General features: G+C 30.7%; 3 protein-coding genes across 9 annotated transcripts; 1 reads left to right on the forward strand and 2 right to left on the reverse strand.

The window, feature by feature from the left end:
* Nucleotides 1-1418: 1418 nt before the first annotated feature.
* Nucleotides 1419-9268, forward strand: LOC130960471 (protein PIN-LIKES 3-like). Of its 6 annotated transcripts, XM_057885868.1 has the most exons (13): nucleotides 1419-1588; nucleotides 2511-2625; nucleotides 5005-5166; nucleotides 5320-5476; nucleotides 5958-6037; nucleotides 6513-6637; nucleotides 6783-6904; nucleotides 7593-7826; nucleotides 8082-8177; nucleotides 8310-8410; nucleotides 8538-8590; nucleotides 8679-8864; nucleotides 8960-9268. In XM_057885868.1, the coding sequence occupies exons 4-13, from the start codon at nucleotides 5342-5344 to the stop codon at nucleotides 9085-9087; spliced, it is 1260 nt and encodes a 419-aa protein (XP_057741851.1). In that variant the 5' UTR covers nucleotides 1419-1588; nucleotides 2511-2625; nucleotides 5005-5166; nucleotides 5320-5341; the 3' UTR covers nucleotides 9088-9268. The 6 variants fall into 6 exon arrangements, with proteins under 6 accessions (XP_057741851.1, XP_057741853.1, XP_057741852.1 ...); XM_057885870.1 differs by lacking the exon at nucleotides 5005-5166; XM_057885869.1 differs by lacking the exons at nucleotides 1419-1588; nucleotides 2511-2625 and having other exon boundaries at nucleotides 4859-5166; nucleotides 5268-5476.
* Nucleotides 9269-9396: 128 nt separating this feature from the next.
* On the reverse strand, nucleotides 9397-12576 carry LOC130960470 (uncharacterized). Its single transcript, XM_057885865.1, has 7 exons — nucleotides 12423-12576; nucleotides 12043-12104; nucleotides 11149-11546; nucleotides 10664-10974; nucleotides 10513-10569; nucleotides 10042-10349; nucleotides 9397-9765 (listed from the first exon to the last, which is right to left on the reverse strand). The coding sequence occupies exons 3-7, from the start codon at nucleotides 11526-11528 to the stop codon at nucleotides 9565-9567; spliced, it is 1257 nt and encodes a 418-aa protein (XP_057741848.1). The 5' UTR covers nucleotides 11529-11546; nucleotides 12043-12104; nucleotides 12423-12576; the 3' UTR covers nucleotides 9397-9564.
* A 677-nt stretch (nucleotides 12577-13253) lies between these two features.
* On the reverse strand, nucleotides 13254-16168 carry LOC130961820 (peptidyl-prolyl cis-trans isomerase FKBP20-2, chloroplastic). Of its 2 annotated transcripts, none has more exons than XM_057887841.1 (7): nucleotides 16051-16155; nucleotides 15875-15950; nucleotides 15586-15790; nucleotides 15219-15328; nucleotides 14347-14455; nucleotides 14153-14229; nucleotides 13254-13615 (listed from the first exon to the last, which is right to left on the reverse strand). In XM_057887841.1, the coding sequence occupies exons 2-7, from the start codon at nucleotides 15896-15898 to the stop codon at nucleotides 13496-13498; spliced, it is 645 nt and encodes a 214-aa protein (XP_057743824.1). In that variant the 5' UTR covers nucleotides 15899-15950; nucleotides 16051-16155; the 3' UTR covers nucleotides 13254-13495. The 2 variants fall into 2 exon arrangements, with proteins under 2 accessions (XP_057743824.1, XP_057743823.1); XM_057887840.1 differs by having other exon boundaries at nucleotides 13255-13615; nucleotides 15586-15797; nucleotides 16051-16168.
* Between the last annotated feature and the right edge of the window lie 10865 nt (nucleotides 16169-27033).

The raw sequence follows: 27033 nt of genomic DNA on the forward strand, positions 1-27033 counted from the left end.
CATTAAAAACTAAAGTTATATTTTTATCAATCATCCCCATTTAGAGTTCAGAGCTTGAGCTTCAATGGCTACAAAGAAGCAGAACAATAATAACACCAAGAAGATAGATTTTACTCACTAGTGCCCCCAGTCCCCAACCTTTGTTCTCACCCTCAAGCAGCTGACTCGCTTTCGCCCTTCCCTCAACTCCCCTTTTCTAGCAAAACAGTTCTGGAACTGCCCTCCTGAAGTTTTTCTGAATTTTTAATATTTTAGTAAATTACATAATCACCCATTTGGGCTATAATTTAATTACCAATAGTTTAACCATAGTTAACATAGCAACCAATTAAAAGATGACATGTCACAGAGGGTAAATTACATGTTATTATAGAAAGGGTAGGCTAGAATTTACCCTAAAATAATGAGTTGTGATGATATGTAATGAAAAAGATGTTTTTAGAATTGCGGCGGCTGTGAAGGTGGGTGAGACACCGCCGTCACAAAGATAAGGATTGGAGTTGAAGTTGCATTCATAAATTTCATGGCACTAGGCTGTGTCAGTGACAACACTAACAAATTGACAATACAAGTTAGAATAATGATGAGTAAAAATTAAAAGGCACAGGAATAATATATATATATATATATATATATATATATATATATATATATATATATATAGAAATGTTTTTTAAAGATAAAAAACTAAGTATATTAGCTTTTAAATTTATATTATTTTTTAAAGATAAAAAACTAAGTATATTAGCGGTGTATATATAACAATTCTAACTACTCTTTCTGATATTAAATAAGTGTTTATTTTTGAGGTTTAATTATTTGGTAGTTTTTATAGGTTTATTAAATTTTATAATTAAATTTTTATATTTTCTTTAATTGGATTTTTACATTATTTTTAATTTTATAATTAAGTATTTTTATGTTAAAAACGTTAAAATTAATAGAATATTCTTTCTAAAAAATATGTGGTCAAATATTTAATTAGATTTTCAATTATGGGTATCGTTAATTATTTGTGAAAAAATATTCTATTAGCTCTAATATTTTTTACACTGATGATAAAGATCTAATTATAAAATTAAAAGTAGTATAGAGACCTAAAAATAAAAACAAATAAAAATTTAATTATAAATTTTAAAAAGTTATATATAGAAATTAACAAAGTAACTAAATCTATTTTAAATTGGTAGATAAATTATCTTAAAAAAAAATTTGCATGAATCTTACAAATAACTGAAATATATTGAAGTTATTATAATTAGGCTATGTGATGCACATCTTAACCAACCATGAGATAGATAGATGCACCATAACAACATTAATCATTCGTGTCTAATAATATTCCTATAATAAATGAAGAAATTGAATTATATATATTTCATAGATAATTTTCAGAACTTCCACTAAATCATTGATATAAGACAACAAGTTCTTTTTTGTCCCAAGTACTCCTAAATAATGCTACAACACATACAAACTATATATAGTTAACTATGGAAAATAAAGGAAGCAAAAGAGGCTAGAAAAAAAAAAGGAAGGTGAAGGGACAGAGAAAAAGCATAGGAGGGAAGCTCAGAAATCATAACAAGTAAGATGTTATCCCCTTCTTCTATTATAATTTCTTTGGAGTATATATATATTTTGCTACTTGAATTCTTGGTAAAAGAAGAAGATTTGGTTTAGTAAAATTTTGTGAAAAAAAAATTGTATTTTTAAAAATATAAGTATTTTATTTTGTGTTTAATAAATAAAAAAGATTATATATTTGTATTTGTAATTTTTTAAAATTAGAGATATTTTTTAAGTACTAAAAGATAAGTCTTTTAAAATTAATTTGTGTTTATCAAAATAAAAAGTTTAATATAAATTTATATATTAATAAATATCTAAATTTATTTTTATATTTGTGTTTATTATAATCTTTTTAAATTTTAAAAATTATTTTATCAAATATAATTATTGTTATTTGTGTTAATTGAATATTATTATTTTTAGTTTAACTTATCAAACATAAATGCCTAAACCTTTTTAAAATTATCTTTCAAAAGTCAGTTTTAATAAGTTAATTTCAAAATTTAAAAGTTTTACCAAATTATATCTTAAAAATAAGAAAGATAAAATAGATTGCACTCCTTATTATAAAAAATAATAACTATTAGTTAGGAAATACTTCATATCTTAAGTGTAGTAACTTTATTTTCAATAAAAATATAATTATTTACATACCTCTATTTATCAAATAAAAATTTTGAAATAAGTGAATTTTTGATATATTTTCAGAATTTTTATAATCTAAAATTTTAATATTTTGATTTTTTTTAATAAAAAAAATTTAGTATAAGGCAAAATGAAAAAATATTTATTCAAAAATTCATGCAAAATTAAAAAAAATCTTACAACAAAAAATATATCTGTATATATATAATTATTTATGTATTTTTTATTATTTAATAAATTTTCAAAATAAGTGATTATATTATAATTTATAATTGAATAAATGTGTTTTCTAGGTGGAGTACTTCTCCTTTCCAGACACATATAAATGATGATCTCTTCAACAATTCCTTCAGACCATATCACATTTGCAAGTATTATAGGGATTTAAGTCTTTAATCTGAATTTCAGGTAAGATATCCTTAGCATCTTAGCCATATTTAACCGAAGTAGTGTATCTTGCTAACTAGTCCCCATCGTTTTCTATTTATAAATAAGAGATAAGACAATTGATTAAGTCATGATCAACCATCATTGTCAAATGAAATCCTTTTCACAGAAAATTTTTTTTTTAAAAAAATGTCTTAAATAATAATAATGTAGACAAAGGGCATCAATCTTGATATATTAGACACTAACACCACAAGTCCACAAGCCACCTCTATTTTACTTTTTAGAAATTGTTATATGCACTACTACTATAGAAAAAGATTCATCCTCTATAAGAAAATTTATTACATTGGAAATTTTTTTAATATATAATGCAAAAATAAATACATAATTATAGTTCAAATTAAAATGAATTGTGAGCTACTAACCACACATAAGCTCAATTTTTCCAGTCCATTTTCCACCAGGTTTTGAAAGTGCTCTATTATTATTATTATTATTATTATTATTATTATTATTATTATTATTATTATTATTATTATCATTTATTTCAAAAATTTAAATTATTAAACATAGACATATAAATTATTTTATATCCCACACATACGGTAAAGTTCCTAAATATATTGTCTAATATAATTCTAATTGTGCATAGGATAAAGCCAGCGGCAGGCAGAACTAGAAAACCTAACAATACAATATAATACAATAATACATAACTGTTAAAATTTGGTATAGTAGGGATGATCATCAAAATAATATCAGATTGTCAACTGAATTAATAAAAATATTATAAATAGCATGCATGACTTATCTTAAATAAATAAAACCTATTATCTGATAGATGTTGATTTTCTGCAACTAATTAATTAATTAACACAACTCTTAACTATATTTCTGATAAATATATTGACGGATTTTGTCACTTTTATCGACGGATATAAATTCGTCAGTAAAAAATTCATTGGTAAAAAATCTTACCAATTTTTTTTTTAATAATTTGGCGAAGGTTTGCTAATTTAATTAAAAAAAAAAGGTACATGGTGTGTTTATAATTAATTTCTAGGATTTAAAAGATAAAAGGCAAAAAGTTAAAATGGAGTGCACAGTAGTGGCCGAGATTTACCATATAGAGAGAATTGACCCTAAAAGGAAATATTCATTGCAAAACATAACAAAAGAGACATGATATGGAAGAAACTAAGAAGGAAGATATTTCATATTTGAGTGGTAGTGGAGAAGAAAGAAGAATGAAGAAGAGATCAACCCTTTGATGTAACGTGTGGGGTGAAAAATGAAAGAAGGGAAACAATGGTTAGAATTGAAAGAGTAAATAGTGGAAAACATTACTCTATCTTTTGTATGAAATTAACACTTACCGTGTGTTTCCTTTACTTAATTTATTTTATTCTATCCGCTTTGGAATTCCACTAGCAAGTGCATGTGGTCTAACGCAACCGCGCCAACTAAATTGTCATTTCCACGTACCCGGTTCTTTTTTTTTTTTTTTCACATTAATAACTTTGATACTTTGTTTGATTCTCAAATTATCTCTTCCTCTTCATTAATTACTTTTAATTATTTAGATATTAATACTTCCATTCATTATTTTTACTGTTGATATTAAATAAGTTACCCTAACTAGTTGGTACTTATGGTCTCATCAATATCTATTAGAATTGAAATGATTAAACCTAATTAAGGATTATACATTTATGGTAAAAAGTCTGAAAAAATATCTACTAGTGATTCTTTAACTATTAGAATAATCTAGTGAACTTAATTTTCAAAAAATTTTATAGTCAACATTCTAATAATTTTATTTCACTTTTATTCCCACTCTTTCATAAAAAATTAATTAAAGAGAGTATTTTGCGTGTACTTATAACTCATTGTAGATGATTATTGGATCTTAAGTAATGATAAGGTTGGAGATAATGGTAAAAACGTCTAAGATAATTTTACGTCAGCTCTAGAATAGCAGGTGAAAATATATACAAGAGATTTCGATGCTTAAATTAACAAGGATTTAAGTAAGTTATATCTAAAATAAAGTTAAAAAATACTTGAGTTCGACATGATATATATAGGAGAGAATTATGATGATTTGATCATCACTTTAAAATCTTTATCTGTAGATAGTGAATATTTCTTTCTTTATAATATGAAAAGTTACTCCACATAAAGGTAATTACTGATTTATAGATAATATCAAAAAAAAAAAAAAAAAGTCGGGTAAGTCCCATTAAACACAAATCGTAATACCTATTTCTCAGGTAGATCGAGTAGGTTAATCCGTGTAACTCTCTTAAAAATGACTTTATTTAGACTCTTGTATGATGAGACGCCATAATTGATTATTTAATTATTATTTTTTGGTGTTGGCTATATAAATGAAAGTTGGGCAATTGGGTGTATGTAAGAAGAGCCAATTTGGTTTTGTCATGTACTTTTGAGATATAGTGGGGTATAAGTGTGTGTGTAACTTTTTCACACACTATATATATACAAGCTAAGCTAAGCAAGTCTTTTGAAGTGCAGGCCGAAAACAAAGTATATCAGGTATAATAATAATAATGGAGTTCTGTTTTATTCTTCATTTCTTTGATTTTTTTCAGTTTTCAACTAATTAATTAAATTAGTTCTTCTTAGTTTCTTCGTAGCTTAGGCATTATGTGATGTTAATATGAGAAGTTGAAACTTCATTTGGATCAGCCAAGAAGAAGAAGAAGAAGAAATGGAGTTCTGGAACCTTTTCATGGTTGCATTAATGCCAGTTGTAAAGGTGCTTTTGATCACTGCTCTTGGGACAATTCTTGCCATTCAGCGTTTTGGTATACTTGGGGATACTGCCAGGAAAAACTTGAATCATGTGATCTTTCTTTCTTTTCTCTTCTTATTAATTATCATTTTAATTTAAGAAAAATGCTAAAACACTAACACAATTTATTATTTTGTGGCCAGCAATTAGTTATCGGAAGAGTCTTGAGACAGCAATTTTTTAAAAAGTTGGCCAGCAATTAATCATCAAAAGAAAATTTGAATGATCCTACATTATTGGATTTAATCTCACACTATTAAAAATATTATTGATAGCTAATTGATGGTTACAAAACACAAAAATTGCTGACTCCTAACACTCCTCTTTATTATCAATGTTTAAAGTGTAAGTTAAAAGTATGTCGACGAATTATTAGACTAAAAAAATTGGGTTGATAGCTAAATATAATGACAAAAAATAATAAATTATACTTACCGATTCGTTATTTTTCTTAACTTAATTAAACATATTTTTTATTTATTTTAAGTTCAAACTTGCAAATAATTGAATAAAATTTTGTGGATCATCACAGATGGTATTTTACGTGTTTGGGCCTGCTATTGTTTGTAGCAGCCTCGCAAAAACCATAACTTTAAAGAACGTCGTTATTTTGTAAGTCTTTTTTCCTTCCTCCATCCTTTTTTTTGGCAATTTTTTGAAGACTTTTTTTTTATTGTTGTTTTAGATGACATTATTTTTATTATTTTTTTTCATTTCTTATCTATGTGTTACTGTTTCGTTATGGTAGCACTCGTTATTTTTTTTTTGTAACATGTGCTAACATGATAAAAGGGTGACATCTGAATAAATATTTTACAAATTATGTCATTTTTGGTTAAAAAAAAAAACTGAAAGAGTGGCAGTGAATTTAATTTTAATACATTAATTTTATAAATTATTTTATACAATTGTCAAATTATATTTGTTAATTTTTATGGTTATTTCTTTAATTAAAAGAAAAATATTTTGTCTGATGTAACAATATATAATTAAATATACATGTACAACATTTTTATACAGCATTAAAAAATTAAATTTTTCTTTAGATTGAACAAGCTTTTGATATTTTCTTGAATTATGTATGTAGGTGGTTCATGCCGGTGAATGTTCTTCTCACATTTCTTATTGGAACAGCTCTTGGATGGTTACTTATTAAAATAATCAGAGTTCCTCTTCATCTTCATGGCCTTGTCTTAGGTTGTTGTGCTGCAGGTAGGAAAATTCAAATGATTTTCTTTTAAGGAAACAACCAATAAAAAAAAATATATATATATAAATAAAAATCATATACCAACAAAAAAAAATATTCAAGAGTGGAATAATTACCTAAAAGTACAGCAATTTTATTTGTGTGCAGGGAATGTGGGAAATTTACCTCTTATTATAGTTCCAGCTGTCTGTAAAAAAAGAAACAACTCTTTTGGAGATGTGGATGTTTGCAAAAAGAATGCATTAGCATATGCTTCTCTCTCAATGGCAGTATGTCCCTAGCTCAATAAATAATTCAAATATATATTATAGAAAAGTTTTTAAATATATCGGAACAATAGTGTTCTAATAATTTTATTCATTGATTTTAATTAATATATTATATATATATTTTTTTATAATTAAAATCAACAATTAAAATTATTGAAACACTAGTGTACTTAGTACACTTGAAATTTTTTTTATATTATATAATAAAATAATAAATAAGTCTTTGATTTTTTATCTTGAAGACAAATAAGACTTTTACTAATTGAAAATAAAAAAACATCATTTAATTTCTAAAACGTGAGACATCTAAGTCTCTTCGAAAGACCTATTTGACCTTATATATTTTGGATGGAAAAACTTAAATATCTCGTATTTTAGAAGATGAATGACGTTTTTGTTTTTTAATTAGTCAGAAATTTATGTGTTTTTAAATTAAAAAGTCAAAGACTTATTTATTTTTTTTTTTAATTTTAATATATTATCAATGTATAAAATTAGTCCATTCAATTATATAACATCATATTAATAAAAATAAATATCTTTTATATTGAACGACTAAAATGTTTTACAATATCAATCCATCAAAATTAACCTCCTATAACTATGCCTCATTATGCAATTCTAAGTTGTTTTGAACCATTTTCACTAAGTTTATTTCTTTTTCTTTTCTTTTATTTTCCCCCCCCAGCTAGGAAGCATTTACATTTGGTCTTATGTATACAACATTGTTCGCATATATTCAAGCAAGGTTTCATCAGTTGATGATTCAAAAGTAAAAGCAGTGATCATTGCAACAGAAAATGATGATATTGATTCAGAAAACCCTTCAAAATTGATCACTGTTGACGACAAATCACAAACTAATGATCATGTGAAGCAACTTGAAATTGAATCTGTAGTGTCTCACCAACAAATAGCAAAGGTACTTTATTAACATAAGTTCTTAGATAATAGTTATATATACTTATACGAGTTTAATTTGCATGCACTGACAATGATTAACGACTATTTAACAAGGATGATATACATCACATAATGCTACTACTTTAATAAAATCTTATATACACTTTAGGTTAGAGATGAATCGGATACAAATTAAAAGAAAATTTGGTATGGATTGTTGAAATAAATGTGATAGAAATTATGATCTTACATATTGAAGAGTTTAATTTTACAGATATCATCAACAAAGCAAAAAATTAGGAATCAGATAAAGGTATTAGCAGAAAAGATCAATTTGAAGGTACTATTTGCACCAGCAACAATTGGAACGGTATGTCACTGGTGTCTATTTGTTCTTTCATTGTCTCAACTATGCGTAAATAAAGCATATAATATATATATAATTAGTATATTTTTAGTTCTACTACCTAAACAAAGACATATACAATTCCTCATTATGCAGATAATTGGTTTAATAATTGGAATTGTTCCTCAATTTCGAAAAGTATTAGTTGATGAAAATGCACCTCTTTTTGTGATTCAAGATTCTTTAGTCATGTTGGGGTAAGTATATATATATAAAGTGTTCGAGCCTCTTTATATTTATTTAATTATGACCAGGTTAGTCGGTTCAACTAGTAATTTACCAGTTGAACTAATGATTCGATTGTAATCTCTTGTTGGTTTGCAGGGATGCAGCAATTCCAGCAATGACCTTGTTGGTCGGTGCAAATCTTGTTAAGGGTAAGCAACAATAATGTCATTTCATCTCTATTGTAGATAAATGTTATGATATGTATAAACTAAAATAATTTGATGTTTTAATTTTCAGGTTTAGAGGGAGTAAGAAAGCAACTTCCACTTGTTATTGGGATTACTATAGTTAGATTTATTGCCTTGCCAGCAATAGGTATAGGAATTGTTAAAGGTGCTACTCATTTTGGCTTGATCCACCATGATCCATTATATCAATTTCTTCTACTACTTCAATTTGCTCTTCCTCCTGCAGTAGCCATGAGTAAGTATCATACTTGAACATTCAAGTCTTGCCATGCCATATATATGTATATGTATTTATCAAATAATTGAATTCTGTATATATACATATGTCAGGTACAATGGTTCAATTATTTGGAGGTGGTGAAGGTGAATGCTCAGTTATCATGTTAGCAACTTATTCTTGTGCTGCAGTTTCCCTTACTCTTTGGTGCACATTCTTTGTGTGGCTTGTATTATCATAATTGTTTCTCCATGCCTTAGTTATAGTTACAAATTCTCCATTGTTGTAAAAGTCAAAGCTCTATGTAGAGAGTTTTGATTAAATTAGTATACATGTTTTTAAAGAGTTAAGTTAATGTATTAGTATTAGTAGAAGTTTTTAAATATTTTACTTTAATAAATACATAACAAATACATTGAAAAGTTACACTTTATATGTTTTTTTGTAAAATCTTTTTCAATTAGTAATCTTAAGACAGATGTTAGCTAAACTATAACTATGACAAAAAATCAATATGAAGGTATGGACTATGGAGCTGAATCCTGTTATCATATTCACAATCATGTACAATTGAACAAAGGATTACATAGGTGTAAGAGTATGAAAATATAGATGATATGGAAAGTATTTACACATAAAACCAGAAGCACATCACTTGCAACATGTTTGAGAAATTCTCAGTTCCTTTCAGATGCCTAACAACTATCTTAGATTCAGCTTAACCAAATGACATCCGGTTCCAAGAGGCAGATTTGTTCCTTCTTTTCCTTTTGTTCTTAGGAACATTTGACTTTGATGTGGAGCATACTTTTAAAGTAGAATGAATATTAGGCACAACATCCTCAACAGAAAAGTCAGATTCAGAAACTTGCAACTCTTTCTTAGCTTCTTGATTTTGGATAAGGGTCCCATCTTTGATCTGCACCTTAAGAAAAGGCTAGTATAACTAAAATGTATGTAATGGTTCTAAAATTTATACAAAAAGATTGTTTAGAATTGGTCCTTCCAACATACACCATTATACTAGTTGGATAACTGATCTTATAACAAACTTTTTATTGCTTCAAAATTCCAAACAATTATAAAGTAAACATTGTAACACATACTATTAACAAATCTAATGCTGCCATAGGAAATGAGGGTGGAAATTTCATGCCAAAGAGTTCTTCCAAGAAGTACATATGAATAAGGTTACCTCTTCTCGCAAGTCCTCAAGCCGAGGCTTATCAGTCATCTCAACAAGGAGATTAAACCCTTCATCAGTTAATGATGCATTTCCGGGTTCAAGCTGAGGTGTCCCAGGCTTGTCCAATTGATTTCCGGAATCAAATTTTCCTGGATTTTCTTTAATTACCTTATCAATTCGAGTTTTCAATTTGTGAACTTGTGATTGTACTGCTTCAATCTTTTGAATGATGTCATCCAATGACTTATCACTATTTTCATAGTCAACATAAGACCACAGATCATCCAACTTGAACTCAATATCATCAATGTTACCACCTAAAATAAGAAAGCAAGGTAAGAAATGTAGAATCTCATGGAATCAAAAGATAAAGAAAGAAATCACATGCTTATAAGTCAATACATAACGATAAAGAAGAAAGGCTCATATGTAATCAGTTGGGTTTGCTTGACCTTGATTCATAGTTTTACTTGTACTCACCATTAGCAGCACCATGAACATCTTTCAAACAAGTATCAACAGTGCGATCTTTTTGTTCTAGAAAATGACAAGTAAAAGAAGACATCAGAACTAAGAACAAAAACATAGAGAAATACACTAATATACTATAACAAATGAAGAAATCCCATACCATAGTAAGAGAATAAACTATGGTTAGACATGTATGATGCTAAATCATACTTCTCTTCAACTCTCTTCCTTTTTTTCCTCTTCATAATTTTATTCCTGTGCATCCGACCAGATATAGGTACTGACTTGATATCAGAGCCATCTAATGTTAGGTGTGCAAAATCAAGCTGCTTTCTATAATTATAAGCTGCAAGCTCTTTTTCATACTTAAGCTCTTGAGACTGAAGTTGCTTCAGACGCAGTTCGATCCACTTACAACGCCACATTAGAGGGTGTATGAACTTTCTCCAATGACTTGTAACCCCTTTCTTTCTGAATGGTTCGGAGTACAAACTTCCATACTTAAGATAATGCAATTTGATCCATTTTGTAAATACATATGTGTATGTATGAATAGGAAAATAGATAAATATGCAGACAGATGTGAATTCGGTCATTTATTACATTTTTCAGACTGATGCAACAACTATTCAAAGTGAACTATACCTTCTTGGAGGTGATTCAAAATAATCATTGGACATGGATGAAGATGCATTGTCAGCACAAAGACACGATTCGACTTCAGGGTCACTGAAGGATGGAACGTTTTCTGTGTCAGATTCTGTATCACCAAAAGAACTAGAACTCTCAGTGGCATCCTCACGAGAATCTTCCACCACCAAAGCTTGTCCAGAATCTGTGGATCCAGTGATATTAACCTCTCCATTCTCATTCTCATCGGAGAAATGAGTTTGTTCAATTCGCGATGTTTCCATGCCGCAAGCATCACCAATGTAGTCCTTTCTAGGCTCCGGAACCTTCTGTCGAGAAAATGTAGAGGAGTGTATACTCCCTGACTTGTTCTTCAAATCCAAGTCAGGCCCCATTCTTGTGCATCACACAATCTATAATGTTCACATATCCTTACTCATTATTCAGACAATATAAACTCATGTTTTCTTAGTACTTAACCACAAAACAAGAACATTAGGAGAAAACCTCAATTAATGACACACCATATGATCTTCAAAAGAAACCAAATACATATAAGGGGTTACCTTACATGTATTTGGTTTCACTTTGCAGGTCATGATCTAATACCTATATATACCAAGTAGTAACATACCAAGTAATTTGTCAAATACAATCGGAAAAGAAGGATTTCTAGAATTAAAACATATTTATTATCCCTAAATTAGAATCAACAAGCTCCTAGATAAAAGTCTAAACTCTAAACTGATTCGATAAACCAAATTCAAGTTCAAGGCACAAAATTTCAGTTACACACACAATCTTTTAACCTTTATTTCCCGCTAGTTATAAGTACAATATCAACAGAATTGAAAAGAAAGACAGAAATTCAATTATCAAAAGAAATGAGAAAAAAAAAAAAACAATTACCCAAAAACCAAAACCTGAAGAAAACATCAAGAATTGAAGAAAAGTCGAGATTTTTGCAACACCTGTAATAAAACAAAAAGAGTACATGAAGAGTACGCAAAAATAATAAAATTGTGAAAGAATAATGAAAAAAAAGATGAAGAAATTTTATTGATTGTTGATTGATTGAAGATTATAAACTATGAAGATAAAACTAAGTATATATAGAGCAATAGCTTATGAAAAATAAAAGATAAGATAAAAATAAAAATAAGATAAAGATAAGATAAAATAAAGATTAAAATTATAGTTAAATTTATGTATTCTGTTGAGCTGAATTTATGGACGGTGAAACGTCTTTATTGTTGCTATGGGCTAAAATAGAAGAGTGGTTTAATAACCTGGAAGAAGAACAAAATTACAGAATGCTCCCTTAAGAATTCCAAGAAAAGAAGAAAAAGGAACAAACTTTTTTTACTAAATTTCTTAGGTTCTTGGGTTTCAGCAATGGTTGACTCGTTTAGTGTTTGTTTCTCCTTCCGAATTGGAAACGTTAATTCTGTCGTACCCTCAGCAATAATAAATTAATTCTATTTAATTCAATGAATTGAAACCTCTCTCTACTCTGTTTCTTTTTCGCCAAGCTAAAATTCAAAAACCTCGCTTCAAATAAAATATTTCTTAAAATTAAATAAAAAAAAGGTGTATTTGAAATTAAAAAAATGTTTACTTTTCTTTAAGAATGTTTTTTTTTTCTGCACTTTTTTAAATGTTATTTGAGTACTCATTAGCTAAACTCGGTTTAAAATAAGAGATTTCTTCGACTGATCATTTGGATTTAATAATAAATTTTTATGTTATTTAAAATATTTATTAATTTAAATTAATAGGCTGTTTGACATATTTTTTAACTACATTTTCTTTTTTAATAAAAATCACTAAACTTTGTCATATTTTTTCTTTCCTTAATATGTATGTTATAAAAAATAATTCTTATATTTACCTTTTTACTTTATTTAAAAATTAAAACAATGATTAGAATAATAATATGTAAGAGGATATCTCATAAAAAACACGTGTGCATAGCACAAGAATTTGCGGAGCAAGAATAGGCAAGTGAAGAAGTCTATGGATCCAGAATACATTTTGCAATTTGAGGAGTCAAAGTAGGAACATATTTAGTGACAGATTTTGTTGGTAAAGAAAACTCATTTTTATAACAATTATCCCTTCTAATTATAACAATTTTATTAATGTATGCATAATTTACATTAAATTTTTGTTCTTTCAATAATGTGCATGATTTCCTATTTCTAGAGAAACATGGTTTTATCTTTAACTTTCTACAAGAAGAAAATAAATTACAAATAATCAATTATGTCTCCAAGTTCCAACTCATCCTTAATAATCTTCCATAGTTAACCATTTTGGTAAGAAATTATGAAGGTATAGGTAACAAATAAAGTAAGGAACTTCAGTTGCATACAACATCAGAGTAGAAAGCTATGGTCCTCCTTTCACAGTTCTGTATGCTTAATAATTCAACATCAAAAACTTCAAATTGTTTTGAGCTGAAAAAGGTTGAAGGTCCAACCTGCATAACACAAAAAAACAATCAGATCATAGAAATTACTTGCTTTGGAAGCACAAAATAGAGAAGAACTAAGATTGATGTACTGTTGTTAAGAAGCTGCATAGTATTGAAAATTATATGCTAATGCAATCCCAACATAGTTCTGATCAATGACAAGTCCCAAAAATAGTAGATTATTTCATTTTATTATAGGTTGATTAATTAGTTGTTAGGAAGAAAGTTGTTTTAACATAGTTTAATCTTGTTTAGAATGGCAGGATTCTAAGTTCTGGATCCAACTTATAGACTTCAATATCCAGTCAAATTTCTTCAGTGTGAGACTAAAGGTAGACTCGAAAAGTTTCCGATGCGTTTGGTGCTGTGACTGTGACAGTTCGGGGGAGATTTCGGCCAAGGAGTGTGTGCATCAGTAAAAGATTTCAGTTCTAACATAAATGAAGAGAAATCTAGAACTATTATGCAACTGCTATTGCTATCTATATATTATATTTATCTAGTAGTTTCTAGAACAAGAAAATGAGACATGTTAGAACTCACTGGTGGCCCAAGTTCAGGAGGAATAATGATTCTTCTCTTTCCACCTGGTCTCATGTCTCTAATTCCTTCCTCAAATCCTGCATCAGAAGAAAAAATAATGAAAAACTAATAAAAAAATTTCTCAAGAACAAAATGAATAATCTTTCACATCCATTTCTCAAGGGAAAAAATGGCACTAAGATTTGAAGTTTTACCAGGAACCAATGCTTTAGTTCCCATACGGATTCTGGCAGGAGAACCCTGTAAGTAAGTGCTGTCTATACGACGGCCAGATTCGTTATAGCCGACATAGTGAAACGTTACCTGCCAAACATGAACAAGTAATCAGATAATGAACAAACTGATCAATATATTTTGTGCACTAAAATCAACTTAAAAATGTTAGTGCCCAACAGCCTAGAAGTTGCAATTTCGCAATGCCGAAAAGTGAAATGATACTTTTTTAAGTATCTTCAAAGCTATAATATTGGCAACTTTCACTATTCACCTCATCCTTTTTCATTCAATCACACTTGAGAAAACATAAATGACAGAAAGAGTATAGCATCATCTATTGATTTCACAGCCAAAAACCAGGTTTAGCTACAAACCAACAACATAAGCATCTCCAATGCTTGGTCTCAGTTCAACTTCATTTTGAGACCACATGTCATAAATAGTAATTTGAGACTAAATATAAAATTTATCACTCTAATGTTTGGTTCCAATTCATTTTAAACTTTACAGAAGGTGGCAAAATTTAATTGGTTTTCCACCAAAGTAAAACCGTCTTTCTAAAGTGAGACCGGTCTCATTTCATTAATCATCTCCAATGCAAAGTGAGATTTCGAATCGTTTCACTTCATGTTCACATCAGATTTGAAACTCCAAAAACACTCCATTGGAGTTGAGACTTCAAACATCAATATCCATTTTCCCCTAGCTCAAACCAGCACAAATTATTCCTATTTCCTAGAAACAAATAAGTATGCAATTGAAGAAGAATTGCCCCAACAATGAACTTAAGATTGAATCACAAAGAACAATCTAGGAAGTAGCAGATTGGGAAGAAAAACAAAAGAAAAACCTGCTGACCATCCTTTGGGCAATCACCTTTACCAACTTCGAAATCCCGGTATATAAGCCCTGAATCACTCTTGGTATAGTTATCCGGTGCTACTACTTTAACTTCAAAACCTGAAATGTACATCAATAAATCAGATCATTACTTAAAAAAGCATACACAAGAGGTTCACAACAAACAAATTTTCCTTGTCAATCATGCTAGGTGTACACCAAGATCAGTCATCAGTTTAGAATACACATTAAAATACAAAATACACACTAAACATAAGTTAAACTACACATGTACTTTCATAGCATTTTTGTTTCCTTATTTAACTCAAAAAGTAACATATTTTACTGAAAATTTGCAGAATCACATTGTTAATTACCTTCTCTTATGAAATTTGGGAAATCCTCAGGTGCATTGTTTTCTTGCTGTATCCGTTTATTTTGTTGTAGGAGACGTTTTTCATCATATGGATTCTTAGTCTTAGTCTTGGCATAAGAAGATAAGGTTGGAAAAACACAAGTTGATACAAAAGCAGAAAGAACAAGTGTCCTCCTTAATGTTATTTTCTCAGATATGCAACTACCCTGTAATCTGTCACAGAATCATAAGCAAAAAACAGAAGGATAATAAGCAATAAATCGCAGGAGAATGTGAAGGGTCAGTCTTACATGTGCTGCTCGTGATTTGTGCATTGGAGAATTAATTGTTTAGCTCCATGAATAGCACAAGGGAGGGGGGCTGTAACTGCCACAAAAGAAAAGGAATAAAGTGTGAAGAAGAAGAAGAAGAAAGAAAGAAAGAAAGAAAGAAAGAAAGAGGAGGAGAGAAGGGTTGTTGCAATTACAGTGTGTGAGTGAGAGTGGAACCATGGCCTTCACTTGTCTTGTCTTCTCCGACCAGAGTTCAAGTGCTGCTCTCTGCTCTGTTTGTTAATGTTATCCACTCTCCTTCGTAACTATTTACCTAAACACATATTAAAATATTCATATATTAAGTACTTTAGATATATTAAATTACATAATAATTTTAATTATTATTTTTATGTAAAGATATTACATTCACCTTCAAATATATTATTATAATTATAATTTATAATACAATTTTTTAGATAATTATTTAAGAAATTTAATTTTTATATTTGTCTGTAAAAAATTATATTATATTATATTATATATATAACTAATTTTAGATTTATTATTTAAAAATTAACTAAACACATGATAGTCATATAAATTAAATTCCTATTTTAAGAATAAAATAATTAAAAAAAAATTTACTCTTGATAATAGTATACAATATTCCTATTAACATTGAATTTACTCAATTTAGTGAATCTTTTTTACCAAGGCGATCAGTTTATTGGGTGTTCAATTATGAAAAATTTGGTTAATTTACAGTATTTTAATTGAATTGTCTTTCTTCAGTTAAAAAGTATTTAATATATATATATATATATATATATATATATATATATATATATATTAAATTTTGAAGTATTTAGATATATAATTTGAGAAATAAAGTGTTTTTTTTCCTAAAAAAATTGTTTTTTCAAAAACCAATAAATAATGATTATCATGTGATTGAGCACCAAAATTATATGATCTCGATTTTATACTTTTAGTAATTCAAGATTACATATCAATTAAAATAACGATTAGTTTTTTTTTTTCTTAAACGACAGTAGGTTATTTTCTTTTAAATGAAAGAAAATATTATGTACCAAATTTAAGACTACACAAAAAAAAAGGGATTTTCTTATTTTTCGTTTAAACATTAGCGAGGCATAATAAAAAGAATGAAACTAAGAAGAAAGTAAAGTTGGAATTAAGTTGGGGTTTTAGTGGGTAAATTTACAAGTTTCTAATTTTGTTTAGTAGCAATTGCCATAAATTCTTCAGGATTCATAGATTGGCATTCGAACACCCTTTTACACCTTTCTTTCCAAATATGCCAGGGCATAATCAAAGTAAAACGGACCGAATTCTTATTCACAGATTGGTAACCCAAAAAAATAATTTGAAGTCTCTACCAATTGAAAAAGGAGATGCAGTTCAGATTTGGGATCAGGTGCGTTATTGGACACTTGCTCCAAGTTTCTGAAGTATTTGGACAGTTAAAGATGCAATGTAACAAGGATTCTGGTTCAGCATTGCAAATGTGATAAGTTGGTGAAGTACTTAGGAATTACTGATTTATGAGCTGCATGACGGAGAGTTTTTCATGGAGGGACTTCCACCCGAATACCTGAAATTTGTGTGGGGCTGTCAGACTCCAAAGGAAATTTCAGATTCTCAGTTGTTGCATGATATTTGGACAAAATTCTAGAAAAATATGGTGGAAAAGGTAAGCAACTCTATATTCTAAAGCTACGTCATATATATTGGATCTGTTAAGTGTCCATTGAATTTCATCCTCCCCTTCTCCTGGTACTGTAGATAGAATTCTCTAGACAACATCTTGAGAGAATATTGAATTAATTAGGGACTGATTCCATTGTTTATGTGCAGAGAACAGATCATGAACTAAGAAGATTGAATGTCCAGCTTGGGACTGACTTGTAAGAGCTGGTACTGAGAATAGATACGGAGGTGGGAGCCATGGATATTGCTGTTCCAGAACCAACTCTCCAGTTTAACCCCTTTTCAATAACACTTCTACCTGTAAGGATAATCTTCCATCCCCAAGAAGGTAAGGACCCCAACTCTGCATCTTGAATAGAATTATATCTGAAATATTTTCCTTTTAAGATTCTAGATAATAAAGAATTAGGATTAGTGGCAATTCTCCAACATTGTTTACTTAGGAGAGCCAAATTTTGTGCACGTAGGTCTTTAAAGCCAAGCCCTCCTTCTTTCTTAGCCCTTGTCATTGTATCCCAACTAATCCAAACCATACGACGTTCCACAACTTGTTGAACCCACCAGAATTAATTAAGAATGCCATGGATTTTCTTGATTAGATTATCTGGAAGTCTGAAACAAGACAGAGTATATATTGGGATTGCTTCTCCTACCGCCTTCAGTAATACTTGTTTTCCTCCATTAGATAAAAGACATCGTTTTCACCCTTGAATCTTTTTGATAACCCCTTTTTTTGACAGCAGAAAATGTGGTCTTTTTCGATTTATTTACTAAAGAAGGTAGTCCCAAATACTTGTCTTAAGTTCAAATGTTTGAAATATTCATATACCATATATCATGAGGAGTGTTATTGCTGAAGAAGATTGCATATTTATTAAGGTTAACTTTTTGGCCGCTGAAGCTTTCAAAGTCCCCTGATAAATCTAAGATCCTCCCACAATTGTCTTATAATGCCTTACAAAATAATATAGAATTATTTGCAAAAAGTAAATTATTAACCTTAGGACATCTTCTTGTAATCTGGATCCCTTGAATGTGCCGGTTTTGCTTTGCTTTGTGTAGCAAGAAGGAGAGGCCTTCTGCACAAAATAGAAAAAAGAAAAGGAGATAGAGGGTCACCCTGACGAATGTCTCTATTTGGTTTAAAAAAATCGTATGGTTGGCCTTCCACAACCACAGAGTAAGAAACCGTCGTTATCAATTCATGAATCCAACCTATCCATATAGAATCAAATCCCATCTTCTTCATAATAAACCATAAAACTGCCACTCAACCCTGTCATATGCTTTACTCATGTCAAGTTTAAGGATCATCTCATACTCTAAACCTCTCTTTTTCTGTTTGAGGTAGTGCATACACTCATGTGCTATTAGGATATTATCTGAAATGAGTCTCCCTTTTAGGAATGCACTCTGATTAGGGCTAATAATTTTATTCATACATCCTTGTAATCTATGAATCAGTATCTTAGAGATGATTTTGTAGAATACAGAGGATAAACTAATGGGTCGTACCTAGGACATGTCACAAGCATCAGGAATCTTAGAAATGAGGCAAATGTTAGTGTGGTTGATACTCCTTAAAATGCACCCTCCTCGAAAGAAACTTCTAACTGCCTTGAATACATCCTCGCCCACAGTATCCCAGTAAAATTAGAAGAATTTAGTTGTTATCCTATCTTCTCCTGGAGCACTCTATGGGTGTACACTAAAGGTAGCTTTCTTTACTTCCTCAAAAGAGACCGGACGTTGTAACCTACAGTTTATGCTAGCTATAACCCTAGGTTCAAAGTCTAAAAAAAAAGGCTCAGGATCCGCCTAATTGGTGGAAGTAAAGATGCCCTTGAAATACTCCTCTGTCACCCCTGCGATTGCTGCATTAGAAGTAGCCCACTCTCTATTCTCAGCCTTGAGTCTCCAAATCTTGTTCCTCCTAAATCTAGCCTTAAATTTTCGATAGAAGAAGCTAATATTTTTGTCTCTTTCTTTTAGCCATTTAATTCTAGATTTATCTTTCCAATAGAGCTCTTCATTCAAGTAGGTTCTCTCTAATTTTTGCTCAAGTTCCATGATTTCAGGATCTCCCATTAAACATAATGCCCTCATTTCTTCTAGTTGACCTATAATTTCATCAATCTATTTTTTAGAATTTGAAAGACTACTCCTCTACCATATGACCAGCCGATGTTGAACGAGTTTAAACTTAGGGCATTGTCAATTGTGCCAATCGAAAATACCTTATTTGCAAAGAGTCTTCCCGAAAGACTCTTAATACAAGCCTCCAACTCCTGAGAATAATCTTCCATCTCCAATACCACAATATTATCCTCATCCTCCTTGCTACCTGGATCAATTTTAGAGTTTTTCCCTTTACTGAAATTCATATTAGATTGAGTGCTAATTGAGGAGAAGTTTATTATAAGGTAACAAGAACTAAGAGTACAAATTATTGTGATCGAAGAAGAAGATAGAAATAGAAAAGTAGAAAAGAGGTGAAAAGATCGAAGCTCTAAACAGAGCACTAATAAAATCCTAGTAGAGCACTGGTAAAACCCTAATAGAACACTAAAAGAGAGTACTAAATAATGATTAGTTACTTCTACTATGGGTTTGTTTTGGTGAGCTTTTAAGAAAAGATCTTTTTTCGAGTTATATTTTTTTAAAAGATCTTATGAAAAAGTAAAAGTAATTTTATGTTTGGGTATCTCATGCAAAAATATCTTTTTGTCTATCAATTATGTTTGGGTATAACAATATAAAAGTACTTTTTTGTTTATTTATTCTATGAAAAACATTTTTTTTAAGGAAAAAAGATCTTTTAAAAAAAATGTAAATTACAACTTCTCAAAAAAGATGTTTTTTATTTTTCTAGTGCTTTTACTTTTACTACTAAAAATTCACCAAATACACTAAAAAATATCAAGATATTGGTGCTCAAACAAGCACTATATATAATAGAAATATAAAATATTCTTGTACATAATTTTCTTTTATAAAATATTTTTTTATCATATATAGTTTATGAAAAAATATATTTGATTATTTATATAACTTAAATCTAAAATTTCTTAATTAAAGTACAAAATACTTATTAGATTAGTGTCATATTATTATTATTATTATTATTATTATTATTATTTAATTAAATATGAATTAATACAGAGGTTATTAGTGAAACACTCTTCCATTCCTCCATAAAGTACTAACATCACTGAGCTCCACCAATCATTTTGTTGATATTCTCTTTAGCTTATTGTCAATACATGCTCTTGATGCTGCAAAGGAATTCACAAGAACAGAGGAGGTGTTTCCTTTTGTTTTTAGCTTTTCATTCTGTGGCATCAGCTGACCAGAAGTTTTGGAGTAATCGTTGAATTATTTTTCTGTGATCTCTCAATTCGTGAAATTAATTACTAATGCAATTATTAGGTTAGGTTGTCTATATTATATCCAAATCCTTCTCCATATCTCATGTTAAGGTGAAGGAAAAGTATTGGGACCAAAAAACAATCAGTCAAGTTATAAAAATTTTAATTAATAATTATTAATTTTAAATTTTTTAAAATTAAAATTTGAATATTCAACAACATTAAACATATTTCAATTCAAATAATAAGAATCAGGCAAATAAGACAACAATAACCTCCTCTAAACGTCTCCATCTCTCTCATCGATCACGAGATCTCCACATCGCAGCTTTCGAAGTGCCTCGGTCGCGCAGACTGCCGCATCACCGCCTCCACAGTGCGTCGCACATATCGCCACTCTCCCGTCGTATCGCCTTTTGATCTGCGCCGCACTCGCACCTACAATACTCGCCTGTGGCATCCTCGCCGCTTGCATTCCCAGGCCGACGATCCTCTGGCAGTGACGGTGCCCTCCGCAACCAATCTCCGTGGCCGCAATGCGCGCTTTGCATGCGTAGTTTTCTCCTCCGCAGGATTACCGCAGCACCATCCCCCTCACAATCTGCATCGCTGCCAACGTGCTCCCTCTATCTCTTTTCCATCTTTTCAATTCGATCAAAGACACTTCCACAAGAAGACATATGCATAAGGAGACACATGTAAGAGACACTTCCATTAGACACAGCTATAAAAAAACACAGCCCAATTAAAAAAATCTTTCTATTAGAAGTCTAGTATAGTGTGTGTGGAGGTCGAGCAGTGGCGACGGTAACCTTCGTGTGGAACGGCAACGGTGGTAAAATAAAAAGTAAAAAAAAGTGGTAAAATGTAATTCTAAATTATAGTAAATTTAAGTAAGAGAAAAGGACAAATATGTCCCTGACCTTTTATTTCGCGGATATTTTCGTCCTTAACCATTGAAAAATACTTTTAAATCCCTAACGTTTTTAAAAGCTGGACGGATAGTCCCTCCGTCCAAATGCCTCCGTCAAACCTAATGGAATAGTCTGATGTGGTTCCGTTCTGCTTACCTGGCATTACGGTTGCCCTAGAGGCACATTAGTGGAATGGAACTTTTGAAAAATGGACAAAAAAGTCCCTGTCTCTCCCAAGAGTATATCCGCCACCACTGCCTCTTCCTTCCCAACCCCACGAACTCTTGCTCTCAACACCTTCCCTGACGACAAAGCTTGGAAGAGCGGCGCATGCACCAGCACCAGCTCAGAGAATCACTCAGCAGAATTCGCCAGTGCTTAAGGCCCCTCCGACAGTACTTTAGATTTCTCCAACCAAACCAAATCACACCTTACCACCAAAACATGACCATCCTCAGCATTTTCACTACTCGCCTATGAAATTTCAACCACCCCATTATCTAGCCCACCATCAATTTTTTGTTGTGCTACATTTTCTTTCTATTTCTGTGGTATATGTGCCATTTTCTTGTTTCATGCTTTCTTTTGTTATTTTTCTCTTCAAGCTGTAGTTAGTTGTAGCAATGCACTAGTTTCAAAATTATTCGTGTTGTTTATAGATGCATCTATATAATGCAAGGTAATTAATCTAAAATTTCTTTTATTTAAAACTTCGTTATAGGAGAAAATAGGATTAAGTCTATCATATGCATAAAGAATACTATCACTATTAGAAAAAGGCACACTTGCGGTCAAAAGAATCAAATTTTTTTTGCAAAGGTTGTGATGTGATGCATGTCTGTTTCTCATCCTCCAATATCTTTTTCACTCTGATTCTCAAGTGCCTTAGCCTTGCAACCATCCTCTTCTTCACCTCCATGTAAGATAAAACCAGACGGCTAACAAGGGAAGTTTCCTCAAGAAATATCATATTAGAACTGAAAGGCATTGCATACAAAAAAGTAGAAAACTTGGAATTATTAGCTCTCAAGTAAGGCTCATTCCCCATACCTTTCCCTTGTGAAATTTAACCCCATTGGAGACACACCCTCCAAGCAATCCTCAAGATCAATACTCTCAAACTCATCCACCCACACACCATAGTTGTTAGGCCACATGGAGATAGGGTCAGGATCAACACAACAAAACTTAATTCCATAGCGGAAAACTTGCTCTCCTAGGCGAGTGCCTGCAGGGCCAAATCCAATGATGATCACGTCAAAACGAGATTAATCAGAAGGATGGCACCATGGGAGATCAAAATCCAAGGGTTCAGGTTGATGGGCAGGCTTCAAGTTGAGAAAATTTCCAAACTTGCTCGTGTTGTTGTAGGCCTTGACTCTGAACCTTCTTGAAGTTGAAGAACATGATGAACTTGATGTGTAATGAGTTTTTGGGAGACGGAATGAGGAAAGTGTGGCTTTGGTAGGTGGTGATGGATAACGACGTCGCATTGAGAGACATGGACTTCTTTGTCCATTTTTCAAAAGTTTCATTTTATTAACGTGCCATGTGGGCAGCCGTAATGTCATGTAAGCAGAACGGTAGTCACGTCAGACTTTTCTATTGAGTCTAACGGAAGCATTTGGACGGAGGAACTGATCCGTTTAATTTTTAAGGACGTCAAGGATTTAAAAGTATTTTTTAATGGTCAAATACGAAAATGTCCGCAAAATAAAAGGTCAAAGACCTATGTGTCTTTTTCTCTTTAAGTAATTAAGGTGTGTTTTTTTTTATTATTTAATGAATTTAAAGTTTAGCCCAACAAAAATTGACCGGAGCAACTGAAATGTGTTTTTTTGTTCGAAATGCTTGTATACTTAATTGTCCTATCATTAATCTCTCTATTATAATAGGGTTATATTTTGAATTTGAAATTTCTTCTGGTGAATTTAATTTGTCCTTTACTTCGTGGTGCATGGTTAAGCAGAAAGTTTTAGAAAAATAGCAGTAGTTATAGTTTTTTCATAGGGTATGTAAATCTTATCTTGAAAAGTAATGAGAAAAAATCATATACAAGTTAATTTAATTATGACATCTTAATTAAGCGGACTAATAAGCTAACTACTATAGATAAATCCAATTTAATTGAATTTATCTCTCTTCTATCTTTAGCTTTTTGCACTTTCTTTCGATGAAGATGGATAAAAAGTTATCTTTATGCTTGTAATGGACCTCCCACTCTGCCCACTAAAAAACCATTTATGATAAAAAATAATTTTTTTATCCAAATACATTTAATTTCAAAACTCTTAATGGTATAAAGCCCAACTAAAAAAACATAGTAAAGGAATTAAGGAAAAAATATACATGATTTTTTTTTGTTTTTTAGGACTGCTTTCTTAGAATTTCAAGTAAAGACAAATAAACATTCATCCATTATCATAACATTCAAATAAAGTTATTAAAGGCTAAGCAATAATTCCAATTGATGATCATTTTGTAGTGGTTGAAAGATCACCTTTAACATTTAATATGAATAAAGGAAGTTTGTGTATAATCAACTAGAAAAATTATTAAGATATGCTAGTTAGAAAAATAAAAGATACATAAGATTATGTTCCGCAAGTCAACAAAGTATCCATGAAAGTGGATGAAATAAATGGTGAAGAAGTAATAAAGAAGAGAAGGGTTGTTACAATTACAGTGTGAGTGAGAGTGGAACCATGGCCTTGAAGCTTTCTGCTCTTTTGTTAATGTTATCCACTCTCCTCTTCTCCAGGTAATACTACTCAATATAATTAAGATAAGCAACAAAACAATTTGGTTAACTCAGCTACTTCTACTATATTCTATATATATACTATATAGGAGAGTTTCAGTATACTAATTTTTTTTATAATTTTTTATTATTATATATAATAATTTATAACTTAAACTTGAAATTTTTTAATTAAAGTATAAAATACTTTTTCTTAATTAGTTCTATTTTTATTATTATGTAATTAAGTAAATTAACAGAGATGTTAGTTCGTATTATACAAAATTATTCAGCATAAAAAAAAGAACAAAATTATTTAAACGGTGTAAAAAAAGTTCACACACAAAATTAACCAGTCACACAGTTAATTTTAAAGTAAATTTGATACTAAAATGTGTGTTGTATGATCTTAATTATTTTATAGCGACTAAGTAGTATATAATAGGCATTAATATCTTTTATATTAATATCTTAATTATTTCATAGCGACTAATATGATCGATTAACTGCTTCTACATATTGAGGATGGTAGGGTAGAATCTTTCATTGTAGTGCCACAATAAGTCAAGTTAAACAGGTGGAATGGCAAGACAACGATTTAGAACTACTTTTACATATTCAAGATGTATACGGATTTTGACTTAAAAGAAATAGCTGGGTTTAGAAACAGGTAGAATAATTTCTTTCGCTCATTGATTTGAAATAGAATATTTAATTGATTTCAATGTTTTTTGTGATGATAGAGACTTAGTTACAAATTATAATATATTATAAGAATTTATTTAAAAAAATAAAAAATAAAAATTTAATTAAAAATTCGATAAAATTATAGAGACTAGCATAATAATTAATTTATAAAATAACATCTGGACCAAGTATCTTCATGGTATGTTGATTGTAATATATGAAGGAATCATCTAATTGTAATGATACTATGTATCTAGCCATGTTAATAAGTGATAACAAGAGAATTTGTAGGTCCAAGGTGGAAGCATACGCTTATATTTTTGGGACAGAGGGGCAATTCAATTGTGCGGAAAGAGAACTGACAAAATTATCAAAGAGGAGACAAATTTTTTAGGGCTAAACGATAATTCCAATTGATGATTATTTTTGTAGTGGTTGAAGGCTCACTAACCTTTAAAGGCTAAGCAATAATATAAGTTTTATTAAAGGCTAAGCGATAATTCCAATTGATGATCATTTTGTAGTGGTTGAAGGGTCACCTTTAACCTTTAACATGAATAAAGAAAGTTTGTGTATAATCAATTAGAAAAATAATAAGATATGGTAGAATGAATCTTTGTCTAGAATGATACATAAGATTAGGTTCAAGTCAATAAAGCCTCCCTGAATGTGGATGAAATAACTGGTGAGCAACTTGAAGATGAAGAAGAGAGATTTGTCATTTATTAGGAGCAGTCAGTAGTCAAAAGTGTATATAATATATAGATACGAGTAAAACCCCATAATGGTCCTTCAGATCGAGCCCGTGCACCAATGTTATCCCTGACTTTCGAAATGCTCTAATTGCACCCTTCAGATTGAGCTCCGTGCGAAATTCTGGTCCCTCCACCCAATTTCGGCGTGACTCGACAGCCGGAGCGCTGAGCTGGCAGTTCCACCACCTCCACGTGGGCTTCATCACCCTCCACCATCACCATCGTTCCTCCTCTCCTCCCAACGGAGCCACTACCCTTCTCTCTTCTTCCAATCCTCCTTTCCTTTCTTCCTTCCTCAAGCATTGCAGCCCTTTCCTTCTCTCAGTTCACCAGCTTTCAGATCACTACCTCAGAACCACCGCCACAACCCTTTCTCTTTTCTTCTTCCTCTCTTCTTTTCTCTTCTTCCTCAAGCTTGGAGAATATTTCTATACACTTTCAGCAACAATCAGAATCCAACAAACTAAAGAAGCCACGCCTGCCCAACCTTCTTTCTTTCTTCTCTTCTTCTCTGAAACCCAGCCCAACCCGCAGACCTCCACACCAACCTTCCGTCCGTCCGTCCATTCCTACCGCCGGCGACCACCGTCGCTAACCCTCCCTCCTCCCTTCTTCCTTTTCTTTCTTTCCTATTTCTCCATTTCTTTCCTTCTGTACGCAACACCCCTATTCGTGGTGCCACCTCTGTCTGCACCTTCCAGTTCCGGTGAAAACCACCAGCGGTGGTAAAACTCTGTGCCGCTACGACACTACCTCCGCTCCTTATGCTATCTTCTTTTTTCACTCCTCAACGCAGGTTCCATTCCATCCTCTGTGTCTGTTTCTTTTTTTTTCTAATTATTTTTTTTTCAGTGCCTTTTGATTCTGCTTTTACTGATCTTGTTAGACTTAGGATAGTTGATTATTTGTGTTTCTGGACTGAATGTGTATTGGCTGGTTGAAATTTTTGGATTGATTGATGCTTACATTAAATTGAAATTGCTGTTTATGAATCCTGCAT

Source organism: Arachis stenosperma, chromosome 2 (genome assembly GCF_014773155.1).
Source record: "Arachis stenosperma cultivar V10309 chromosome 2, arast.V10309.gnm1.PFL2, whole genome shotgun sequence".
NCBI classification, from domain to species: Eukaryota; Viridiplantae; Streptophyta; class Magnoliopsida; order Fabales; family Fabaceae; genus Arachis; species Arachis stenosperma.